General features: G+C 46.7%; 1 protein-coding gene across 1 annotated transcript; it reads right to left on the reverse strand.

Annotated features, from left to right (window-relative positions):
* Positions 1 to 1,080: 1,080 nt before the first annotated feature.
* Positions 1,081 to 9,517, reverse strand: LOC109775840 (uncharacterized). Its single transcript, XM_020334539.4, has 3 exons — positions 9,060 to 9,517; positions 7,844 to 8,962; positions 1,081 to 3,709 (listed from the first exon to the last, which is right to left on the reverse strand). Exons 1-3 carry the CDS (start codon positions 9,336 to 9,338, stop codon positions 1,196 to 1,198), a joined length of 3,912 nt encoding a protein of 1,303 aa, XP_020190128.3. The 5' UTR covers positions 9,339 to 9,517; the 3' UTR covers positions 1,081 to 1,195.
* Between the last annotated feature and the right edge of the window lie 3,141 nt (positions 9,518 to 12,658).

Raw genomic sequence — 12,658 nt, forward strand, 5'->3', positions numbered from 1 at the left:
AGTGTGGGCTTGGCCCTTAATGTATTGGTTTTCACCCGGTTTTCCATTAATTAACTGGACAGCTTTCTTTTGCTTAATTAATGGATGAGGCAAAACTTTTGCCTCCGTTTTGAAAAAAAAATATAAACAATTCTCTGGCCGGTTCCAAACCAAGTTGTACCGGTCTGTTACGCACACAGCCCCGGTAGTTGGCCTTTGGTTCTCCATGTTCTTTGACAGCGTAGCCGAACTGTGCAGCAGGCATCTTGTGCCTCTTTTTGTAAACAATTCTCAGAACATGACTTGTCGTCGACGTAGTGCAAGCACAATATACTTGACGTTTCTTACTTGGTTGACCATTTTAATAAGATCGGTCCCGACGGCACATAGGGTTGCATCAGCATATAGGCGAAATCAGCGATGCCAAGGATCTAAAATTACATGAAGGCAATAAAGAGAAGGGTGGTGGTGAGGGGGGGGGGGGGGGGGGGTCTGAAATCATGTCCTGCTATGGGATTTTTCATCAGAAAAACATTTATAATTTGTAGTGATAAGCTGGCGACAAAAATCACTGGAATGCTAAGGGTCGTCAGGCTGTGTTCCATCAGTATATCCTCGTATGAGTCATCTTCTGAGATTTCGTCAGAGCCATGTTCTGAGATTTACGAAGGTGATCGCCCGCAACGCTGGTAGGAGCTTCTCTGCAGTATTCACAATGTCAACACCTTGATTAGACAAAGTTCAATTGAGATCAGCTATAAATATTCTTTTTCAACAGGAACACAGACAAAAGAAACATGACGCAACCCAAAGCATGCGGAACAAAATGGTAAAATAGCAAGAAACATGCATGGTAAACTGAAAGTGACATATAGGAGGAATATATATGGTACATACTCAATTTTTGGCCGGATGTGACTGAGATGTTTCTTGTTCTCATCCTTTTCACACCACCATTTCAGATCTGAACAGCTCACAATATGCAGATCCTTGAGATTGGTAAGTTCACCTATGCTGGGGGGCAAAGACTCAATATTCATGCATCTCTCAATCGCAAGCTTCTGAAGAGAGGTGAGATTTCCCAACCACAGGGGAAGTTCTGTCATAGAGTTGCACTCGGTGAAATGCATTGACTGAAGGGCGGCAAGGTGCTTCATCTTGTTCGGCAAACCTCGGAACCGACCGCAGGACTCTATCAGCAGTTCCTGGAGAGAGCTCAGGTTACCCAATTCTTCTGGCAGTGTCTCCATCTGGCAATGAGAGAAACATAGCATCTGGAGGGAGGATAGGAACCCAATATTCTCTGGTGAGTGTTGAAATCTGTGCAATTCTTGATAGTTAAGCTGCGGAGGCCAGAGAGGTGGTTGAGCAAATAGCAGTGACTTGGATGCACATAGCAGTTCTCGACCACCAGTTCAGTAACCCAGGTTACTGGTGTAGAGATACAAGAAAGGCCCTCCACACCATGTCTTCCTGCTCTGTTCGTCCAGCAAACCATCACAGCATTGCAGTCTGATATTACTAACCTCCGAGCTCTAGGCGGGAAAGGTACAAAGCTCAGGGTGGGACATTTTTTCACCACCAATTCATCAATAACCGGGAATGCAACACCACCACCACCATAGTATGTGAATTCTTCAAGGCTACCCATGTCTTCTATGATAAACTTGGAAAGTCGATTGAATGCTGCTGTGTTGCCGCCACTCAGGTCACCGGCGTGGATTCTTGTGATTCTGGCCATCCTTCTGAGAACCACTCGCTGCAGGTTTGGTAAAAGACCAAGCGGTGGTAAGTCCCTGCACTTCGGAATGTCCTCCATGGTAACCTCCACAAGATTAAATGAAGATATGCTGCTCGATCTTAACCAGGATGGGAAGCATGTGCTGCTGTAACCTTTTAGCTCAAGGCACCGTAGACTATGCGGTGGCACCAGTTCTCCAAGCAAAGCATCATCCTCCATGGTTCGCCTAGATCTCACATTCCAAGAAAGCAATAACTTCTGAAGATTTTGTTTCTTTGCCAATTTTATCCTCCGTGGTTCTGCCGTAGACTTCATATTCTGAAGACGAGTTATCTTCAACTCCTTACATCTTACATCCACCAGCTGATTGTAGTTGTTGATGACATCTTCATGGCCAACCACAAACTGGTAACTTTCCATGTTACTTAGTACTAGTGACTTGAGAGAAGAGGGCATGTGAGTCCTCCATTCGTTAACTTTCTTAAGTCTAATGCAGCCTGAGAGGTCCAGTGTATGTAGCCTCTCGAGGCCATTTAGACTTTCAGGTAGATCACGAAGAAATATGTTATGAGATAAGTCCAGATACTTCAGTGTGGAGAGGCCGCTTATAAGTTTGATGTATTCAAGATTCTCCTTTTGTGACTGGTCGCAAAAGATAGGATTCAGGAACATTGATAGGTTTAGATGCTCTAGCCTGACGAATTGGCCCAGAACTTGTTTCAATCCTTTGAGATGGGGGTAGTCAGCACGACGACAGCAAGGGTGTGACAAATTCAAATGCTTGAGACCTGTAAGGCCACCCAATATTGTTTGCATCCCTTCAAAACAAGACCGGAATGATAAATCCAGATGAAGCAATTTTTTTAGCTTTCCAAATGATTTTGGCAGCTCTAGTCCATAGCAGCGTGATAGATCAACATGCAACAAATTTTGTAGATCCCCAAAAGCTTCTGGAAGAGTTGCTAGTCCAGAGCAATTTGATAAGTTGATATGCACCAAACTTATGAGCTTGCAGAATGATTGCGGCAGTTTCTTTATTACAGAGCAGCCTGATAAGTTGATGTGTGCCAAATTTGTGAGCTTACCAAATGATTGCGGCAGCTTTGATAGTCCATAGCAGCTTGATAGGTTGACATGAAGTAAACTTGTCAGCTTTCCAAAAGACCCCGGAAGATTTACTAGTTTATGGCAGCCTGATATGTTGATGTGCTCCAATTTTGTTAGCTTCCTGAAAGATTCTGGAAAATCTACTAGTGCCTGGCAGCCTGATAGGTTGATGTGCTCCAGTTTTGTTAGCTCCCCTATGGATTCTGGCAGATTTGCTAGTGCAAGGCAACCTGATAAGTTGATGTGCACCAAATTTATTAGCTTGCCAAAAAATTCCGGCAAATGTACTAGTGCAGAGGATCCTGATAAGTTGATGTGCACCAACTTGATTAGCTTCCCAAATGATTCTGGGAGATTTTCTAGTTTACAGCACCCTGACAGACTAATATGCACCAAATTTATTAGCTTCCCAAATGATCCTGGGAGATGTATGAGGCCAGAACATGACGATAGATCGATATGGAGCAAATTTATTAGACCACCAATTGATTCCGGCAGAGTAACTAATCCTGACCAGCCTGACAATTTGAGATACCCCAGCTGCCTCAGTTGGCAGATGGACTCTGGTAGCTTCTGCAAGGAGCTCTCATCATGTAATTCCAAGACACGGAGGCCCCTTGCAAGTGAAAATGAATCATTACCAAAATTCATCTTTGTACAGCCTAAACAATGTAGCGCCCGTGTACTTTGCTTTTTGAATATCCAGTCCAATGGCTTGCGGTCAAGATCTAAGAGCAATACATAGGAACAATCTGGAATATCACGATATCTCCTTCCATACTCCATCACACCCAAAAACTTTTTTGAAGAAGTTAATGCGAAACCATGTACCTCATTGTGCATGGTGAATGAGACTGCACACGTATCATCCCTTGCACTAGTCTGCAGCCGAGGATTAAAAACAGCATTAGAGAAATTCTAAGAAGATAGCTAGTAAAAAAGAATATTGTTCTATATTTCTGTGTCGTCTGAGATTCTTTTTACCAATATTGAGCAAATTGATAAATACGGTTCGCTGAAACTGGCTGCGGTAACACATATGATTTCAGTTAAATTTCACATCAAAGATTATTTCTAACAAAAAAATATGTGGTAAGTAATCACATACTGTTTCCATTCAGAGTTGTATATGATGGTTTCACTTAGAAAAGGCAAAAGCATATTTTCATCTATCAACTATTGCTTGAATGGGAAGGGTGGCCTGGCGCAGTGGTAGAGTATCTCCACTTGTGGCCTGAGGTCCCGAGGATTGGGTACGCCCTTTTTTTAAACTATCGCTTGAATGTATCTTCACATTCCTGAATACTAAAACCAAATAAAGCTGGTCCTGAGTTTAGAATTTTCATCTCCCGGAGCAGTCCTATCCATTTCAAAGCGGATTCGATGAAATGGCGCTTGCATCTCAGCCACATCACCAACATGTGTGTTGCATCATGCTTAAAAGCAAAACATACATTTACGAAAAATAGAAGAACCCAAAAAATATGAAATGAGACAAGCAACACTCGCACATTAGTATAATTATGAGAAATAAAACTTTGGCATTGCCTAAAAAATAAAAGAACTTCCGCTAATGAAAATTTCTAAATAAGTTACAGAAGTATGACAATACAATAGATAAAAATGTTGATAAGCAGATAAAAGTTGAACTTTAATGTTTCCAAGATTCTTTGAAAATTTCTTAAATTTTTAGATTTCTTAATATACCAAGGTTTTAAATCACTTTTTCGCGGATTCACGGTAATGTACAAGCTATAGCAATGTCAGCTATCGCGCAAGCTATTTACAATAGCGTTTTTGAAGTGAAAGGTAGAAAATTAGCGTCTACCAAAAAACACTGACCAAGTGATGACTAAAGAGAATCCATCATTTAACTAATTAACATATTGATAGATGGTTTATTTTCTTTCTTGGTTGCGACATCATGAGTGGCGGTGGGAGTCGCTCAATCGCCAACCGGGTGAAGATCCAAGATAAAACAGCTTCCCAAGAAAGATAGGATTTTTTTTCGTGTTATTCAGCTACATACATGGCTGTTTTGGATTAAATTTACATGTACACATGATTACAAGATGATAGCTTTAGCTATAGCTAATAGCAAGCTATGCCAAATAGGGCAACAATCTGACGCTGTAGCGGCCTTAGCATGGATAGTGGTACAAAGTGCAATAGCTTCGCTTTTAGTCCCTCAAAAAGCTAGCAATTTAAATGGGAAAGTAGACACTAATGGCAGAAGTGTTCACACAAACACTTGAGAAGTACACACAAAAACTAACACACAACTATAGGAAGCACCCACACAAACACATGCAAACTACAAACAAAACATAATAACATGGGGAAGTACACATACTAATGTGGGAATTACAAGTATTCTACAGTGGGAAGTACAAGTATACTAGTATGAGAATCAGATGCGGAGCCAGGCTGGAACTAGCCCCCCCCCCCCCCCCCCCCGCCCCCCGGCTGGGGTGTAGCTCCGCCACTGTTGACAATACCACCCATCGTATAGTTGATCAACGAGTTATGGAGAACAGTAGAGAGGTGGGGTGGTGCCTCGGGGGATAATGTTGGAGACAATAGAGACACAATGGTGCCCGGGCGAGCTACAAGAACAGATCTGGCTCGGTGAGCTATAGGGATGCCTTCCTGATGACAATCTCCTCCCATCCTCTCATGAGATTTGCCTGGACACCATTCTTGTGTTTTCTTTTGAAGCTCCATTAATTGAACAAAAATGTGAAGTAATATACGGATTGAAGACATTATGTGGGGGTGATGTAATTTGGAGCTGAAATGGATTTTCTTTTTCTTAGGTCCAGATCATGGATATCATAGGAAATAGCGCAACTTAGTGCTCTACAACCACGGACTTCCTTGTGATGAAGGTGCTTCTACCGTCTGAGATGAGCCGGGGCATATGGCATGATGTAGCAGATTTATGTGTACCACTAAGTTCCTAATTCCGAATTTTTGGTCAACACTCATAATGTCACACCGCTCTTTAAGAAAAACGGTTCCCCCTGCTTTATATTATAAAGCAAACATCCGATACATCCAGCTCGCTGGGGCTGCAACACAGATAAGCCCAAAAGAAAACAAAAGAAAATGAAAGAGAAATAAATGCCGACACCGGCAAATCAACGAAGAAAGGAAGACCGGCAACCGCTGCACCCTCCGATGAAGTACCACCGCGCTCCCAGCATCTCGAAGCGCCTCGCACCAAGCAGCACCTTCAAGAAGGAATGCGCCGCCACCGCCGCTGTTACCCGAACAAGTTCTAGGGTTTCCCCCGATACGCGAGTGATGATGGGGAAGAGATATATCCGACGCCCCTCAGGAAGGTCCGATGACGCCCACAAATGTCACTGCGTCGGTGCCAGACAAGCCGACAAGGATTTCTCCCGATCCACAACCACCAGCATCACCCCAGGCACTTCGAGATGCACCACCCCGACAGCCGCCCACCAGCCTGTGCCACCACGGTTACCGGACAACCCCGCCGCCTCACTGGAGCTGCCAACACGAGGCCTAGATCGGGCAAGGAGACCCCGGCCACGGGAGCGACCACAACTCGACCGGGGGGAGGGGACAACCTCCACCGCCGCAGCGGAGCCGACCGGACGAGGCGACGAGGACTTGCCAGGCCTCAATGGCCCGGCCGGGTCCACTTGGACCCGTGCAATCCTGTCGCCACGCTGAACTCGCCGACCGATGAAGTCCTCACCGCCCGAGACCGCCGCTACCATGCCATCAACAGGGAACGACACTGCCAAACACCGAGCCACCGGCCCGCCCCAACCCAGATGGGGCCCAAATGGGCCCAGATCTGGGCTGGGCGGCGCCGGCAGCCACCAGCGCCACCGCGCCGCCCCATGGCCAACGGCCGCACCGCCGCGTCAAGAACCACCGTGGCACGCGGCAGCACCGCCGACCAGCCACACCGACGCCGGTCGAGGAGCACCGCCGCCAACCACCACCATCCGAGCATGAGGGGCCGCGCGCGGGGAAGGGCAGACCCACCGCCGCCAGCATCACGCGGCCGAGGCCCTTCGGCGCTCGCTGGCAGCAGCGGGAGGAAGGAGCAGCGAGGAGGGAGCCTGGAGGGGAGCGGAGTCGGGCCTCCCGGTCGCCTCGCCCGGGGAGGCGAAGCGGGGGGGGGGGGGGGGGGGGTACGGGGAAGGGAGGAGGTGGAGGGAGGGCGGGGGAGCGGGAGAGACGAGCGGCGATGGCGGGCTCCGGTCGCCGCGGCGGCTCCGCGTGACGGAACCACCAGCGGCGGCGCGGAAACCCTAGGCGGAAGGGGAGCTCGGGGGGGATTCAGGTGGTCTCACCGCTCTTTCGCCCATTGAATGCATCTATTATTTGCATTAAAAAATGGAAGGCCTCCTTTAAAGTGCAACTTTTTGATCAAAATTCGATGTACAACTCTAAAAATAAAAGGGGCAAATCCAGCAATGAATAGTGCACCAGGATACTATTTACTGAATATTTAGATACGGTATTGTTCACAATTTGATTTGTGGTTTGTGTTTATCGCGCTATAGATCAGATTTCAGATTTGAAATTGAATTTTTATGGCATGTCGGATGTGTATTATATTTGTCTTGATTCTTTTGATAGTGTTTCATGTGTTCTAGATGTGTGTGTTTTTGTAATCTAGTACACTAGTACACCCCAAAGATGCTAGTGCGTGCAAGATGACCCAGAGGTCATCAATAATGGAAGTCTCTAGACGGGTGTGAAACCGTTACATATATGATACTGAGTGATAGCACCATCTGTAGTAGACTTCAACTACCAACCTTTTTAGCATAATTTGTTACAAACAATAATAGAGGGTGCATAGTGTGAACGTATTTGCAATACAAATATAACCAACATTATTTTCATAGTCGGCCAGTGTATGTTTTTTCATATAGTACTGATCAAAGTTTCAAACAGTTGACTGCACACACTTCAGAGTTCAGAGTGATATACATTTTGAAGAGGCACATTATGTGCGTAGTAACTTACCGGAGATGTCTTTGCAGTTTGAAGGAGTGACATGTCCAGGAGCCTCCTGAGATATTGTTCAGCAAGCTGTGGAGCAGAGAACGCCTCGGATGGCTCAATAAGATCGAGAGCAATTAATTGGTGAATCAGATCCTCTTTGACTATTTCGCCTCTTTTCATCAATACGAAGGCGCAATAAGCAATGCATAACCTCAAATTCGGTGGCATACTTTTGTAGCTTGACTCTATGGATTCTTCAAGGGGTCTCTCTGAAGGGTCTTCGGAATCCTGTAGTTCTTGAAATTCTCTAACAACATGCTTGTTCTGCAGCAAGTTGCTATATAACTGTGCAGCCATTGGTATACCCCCACAGAGCTTTGCAACTTGTGGTGCTATCCGCTTCAAATCTTCTTTGTCTGCTGATCTATATTGAGAACGAACGATGGTTTGCTTGATAATCTTGCAGCACATGTCCTCATCCAAAGGAGGTAGACTGTATGGTTCAACACCAAAGATTTCCATGGCATCATCATCTTTGGGATATCTCTCTGATGTCGCTATGACGATCACCTGATTACTGCCCAACACATCCTTCAATTCCTTCAACTCACTGGCCATATCCCATCCGCTATTATTACGTAACACAATGAGTACCTTCTTGCCATTGAGAAGCTCATGAAGGCGGTTTGTTATATGGTCCATGTCTTCATTTGAACCATGGCCGATGATCTCTTCTCCCCCAGTTGGTACTAAATGAGAAAGTATGCACTTGGCAATTTCATACAAGTCAGGAATATCTCCTGGTGGGAAATTGATCCACACCCGAGAATAGCCCATGAATCGGTTGTTGTCAAAAACCATTGCTGCCACGGTTGCCTTCCCAACACCGGGCTTCCCACAGATGAGAAGAATGGTGGGGCCTTGCCGGGATGAGCAGCACACAGATAGCCGTGCAAGTATATTTTCTACATCTTTCTCCCTTCCTAGAATTGTTGTTGTATCCGCTACACGATCAAAGTTACGCGACTTATCTTGCAACTCCTTGAGCGCTTCTTTAATCTCCTTCATCTTTCCCAACATGATCTCCTTGCTCTTGGGTTCAACGGCGACATTCTCAGGCGGGGTGAGCATCTTTCCCATCTGGCGGCAATCAATTTTTCAGCCACGCAAGAAAATTAAAATCTGTGAATGAATACGACTGGCGCAAGTAATGATGCAGCAGCTTGTAGAGATGTACCTTATTTCGTGCAGCCGGTACTGTCATCTCTTGCAACTCGTCCACCATATCGCAGACCACATATGCGACCGCATTGACCCTGATCCGCCAACTATCCTGAGGACCGTAAGCATCCGTTAACCAATCCTCATCGGAGTCGGTGCTCGGGATCACTGCATCTATGGCCACCAGCTGCTTCAGAATTTCCTGCAGATCGCCGGTGAAGTTCAGAAGCATCATGGCCTCATTTCCGATCACGGACCTGAGCTTCCTGCATGTGTTTTGCAGGATAGCTGCCATGGCAAAGCTTCTTTGTGGTCAAAGATGGAATATGGTTATTGATACACAGATGAGTACTGGACGGAGTTAGCGCATACAAGTATGCAACTAGTACATATCATTAGTGATTTGCTGGAACAGCACGATGGCTGTAGGTAACCAGTTACTAACTGGAGCTCTACTATTGGGCACCGACAAAAGAAACCTTTTCTTAATTAATTATTTGGCCTTTACCACGCGCTTCGTGTCTCTAACGGGCAACCGTCAGGCGAGCAGCCGGTATGGTTTGTTAACCGGCAACTGGCCAGATGGGATAGAAATTCTCAAAGTCAAACAAGGGCATCTCGAGCGCGGACCCTTAATGTGTTTGGTTGAACGTATCAAATGAATGGGTTTGGACCGTCCAGTTTTTTTGGGATGGAACCATTCAATTCATGTGTTTGGCTATATATAAGAGATGAGCTAATTATTTAAGAAGGGGCCACCAGTCATGCTCACATGATGATGCATGCAATGGGTGGCGATTCGACTCGGGTGGAATGGTTCGGCATCTTCGGAGCATATTCTCTTTTTTTGAGTGGAACCATTCAAGTGCTTTATAACTAAACATGTCTATTTTTTGAACGATCCCAACCCATCCCTGCCCACCCTTACAACCAAACCACGCCGTTTGGACCGAGCGGTCCGGACGCAATTTGTCATCAAAATGATACCCCATCGGTCTGTGAATCGGTTCACATGTCCGTTGTTTTCCTACAAACCAGACACAAACTAGGGGCCTTGCGGGCATTCAGACCGTTGCCACGTACGTGTCCACCACTCCGGTCCCACCCAAAACCCTCTCAGTCCTAAAAACCCTCTCGTGCGAAGCGGTTGTCGCGGTCAGTGTCGCTCTAGAGCGGACGTGGCTCCATGGTATTGATGTCGGTCATAGCAACGTGACTGGACGAGCTGGCGGCGCCACTTCAATACCGATGTGACAACCGAGAAGCCTACTCCGGCCACTATGCCGCATTGAAGTCGGCTTTTCATGGCTTCACATTCCTTTGGCTTGCCTGACCGCGCCTATTTAAGTAGGGCCCCGTCGCCGTCCAGACTGAACAGCACCACTACTCTACTTTGCTCCCACCCTCTTCGATCCTCTCCGCTCCGGCGTCGTCTCGACCATCGTCCACACCATGCTGAAGTCATGGCCGTCGTACACACAGCTCGATTCGGCCACCGGCTAGTAGGAGCAGTAGGAGGAGGACGACGACCTAGATCCGAATGAATTTGATGTCGATCCAAAGAAGAAGAGTAGATGAGAAAGCTTCGACATGAGGGAGGACGAGTTGTTGTGCGATGCGTGGTTGGCCACTAGCATCTATCTGATCCATGGCACGGAGCAAAAGGGCTCAACATTTTGGGCCAACATTCACACTTGGTTCCATGAGCACAAGCATTTCAAGCCCTTCGCCGACGAACTCATCCACAACCGTGGGGTGAAGTATCTCAACCATCAATGGTACATCATTCAAGAGACCATGTCCAAGTATTGCGGCCACTTGAAGCAACTCATCGGACGATGGCCAAGTGGTGCACAAATATTCAAGCAAGTAAGTTGTTATATGTGCTGATCATTTGGCCGGATATGCAATTTGTTGGCCGAATATGCACTATGTGTTCGTCATTTGGACGGATCAGATATGCAACTTATTGGCAATATTTTACATTGTAGTCTTCTCGTGCGTGCAATTTGTTCTTGTCATGCATTGTTGGTTGAAGTTGAATGTGCAACTCAAGTGGAATGTATTCATTGCCAACTCTGCCAAGATCGCCGGCATGGGCACCGAGGAAGAAACGGGTCATCAACTGACCCAACAAAAGAGTCACCCAAAAAGGTTAGAAGAGGGTTCCGAGGAAAGAAATGTGAGAAGGAGAAGGCGAAGCGAGAAGGGGCGGCAGCCCAGATTGCGGATAGGTTCAATGACTTCTTGGCGAAGAAGGAGGAGGCATGTGTCAAGTGCTCCGACATCAAGGAGGCATGAAAGGCCGAGAGGTTCAACATGTTGATGGCGGTGATCGAGAAGAAACTCAAGCTTGAAGAGAAGAAGGCCATGCCTGAAGAGAAGAAGGTTGAGATCGCAGCCGCTTTAGAGGAGGCGAACATGTTGACTTTGAAGATGGAGGATTTGAATGATGATGCAAGGATGATCGTGCAAGCCGTCCGTCTTAAGACGTTGAAGCGCACGAAGGATCAGCTAGAGAGGGCGGAGAAGGAGGTGTCCGAGAAGGTGGCGGCAGCTGAGTGAGCATTGAGGCTTGGATTGCCGGTTCGGTAGGGCAGAAAATCCATTTTTGCTGCATAGACCGCCGAACTGATATTTTTTTGTGATCGGGTATGTAAAAACTTTGCATGCCTATCTCTTTTTGGTTGTGATCAAGCGCTATGTGATCGGGCGCATGCTATGTGATCGGCGTATTTGAATTTTCAATTAACCGGACATGAACTGGCATTTAGGGGACAACTTTTTTGGATGGCCGACTTCTACATCAGTGTTTGCAAACTAATCCCCACCAGTCCACAGATGAGTACTTTGTCTGATTTAAAGGTTAGCGTTGAAGATGCCATAACCACGGCGCTTCGTGTCTCTCAGGGGCAACCGGCCAGCCGCGTAGTCGACAGGCAACTGGACGAAGATACAAGCATCTTACTGTAACGTAATATATGTTCATAAGCGGAGCAAGCAGCACATGTGCCAATGTATTATTGGCTGCCGCCAACTGGAGTACCGTGTATCCGGGCATCTGGTCGCTTGGAGGGAAAAATAACGGAGCACCATGTGAGAATCATAGATAACAGCGCAACCACCCAATACGCCACGATGGGATCAAAATTCTCAAAGTCAACTATGAGCTGGCTTGGAGACACTTCTGTACTGGCAGATGTGATTATCAATCAATGATCAAGATGCCGACTGAAACACCAGTTCATCCGGGGTGAAAACTCTTGTCCCGTTCTTTATTGGTCGGATTTGACGACGATGATCTTGTGTCATTTATTATTTTGTTGAAGGTTTTGTCTACTTAGGACATCTCCAACGACAATAAGCGCCAGCAACCGTCCGAACCGTGCAATCTGGAAGTGTGTTGCCATCCAATGCAGTTCTGCATCGGCTCGTTCAGCGGTTCGGACGCTCTTTTTCCCGCAAACCTGAGACAAAGTGGGGGAGGGGCTTTGCGGGTGCACGGACCGCGGCAATGCGCGTCTGACTAACTTGGCCACCAAAAACCCCTTCATCGCGCCCGCGCCCCTTCCCGCCCCAAGCGGCCAGCACCACTCCAGAGCACCAGTGCCGCGT

The sequence above is a fragment of the Aegilops tauschii genome, chromosome 5 (genome assembly GCF_002575655.3).
Source record: "Aegilops tauschii subsp. strangulata cultivar AL8/78 chromosome 5, Aet v6.0, whole genome shotgun sequence".
Lineage (NCBI taxonomy): Eukaryota > Viridiplantae > Streptophyta > Magnoliopsida > Poales > Poaceae > Aegilops > Aegilops tauschii.

What these genes read in the sequence shown, in the direction of transcription:
- LOC109775840 (XM_020334539.4), bottom strand. Translation starts at nt 9,338, where the DNA reads ATGGCAGCTATCCTGCAAAACACATGCAGGAAGCTCAGGTCCGTGATC. An exon ending in TACCGGCTGCACGAAATAAG is followed by an intron (nt 8,963 to 9,059) that starts GTACATCTCTAC and finishes GATTGCCGCCAG; the next exon opens with ATGGGAAAGATGCTCACCCC. An exon ending in AAACTGCAAAGACATCTCCG is followed by an intron (nt 3,710 to 7,843) that starts GTAAGTTACTAC and finishes CCTCGGCTGCAG; the next exon opens with ACTAGTGCAAGGGATGATAC.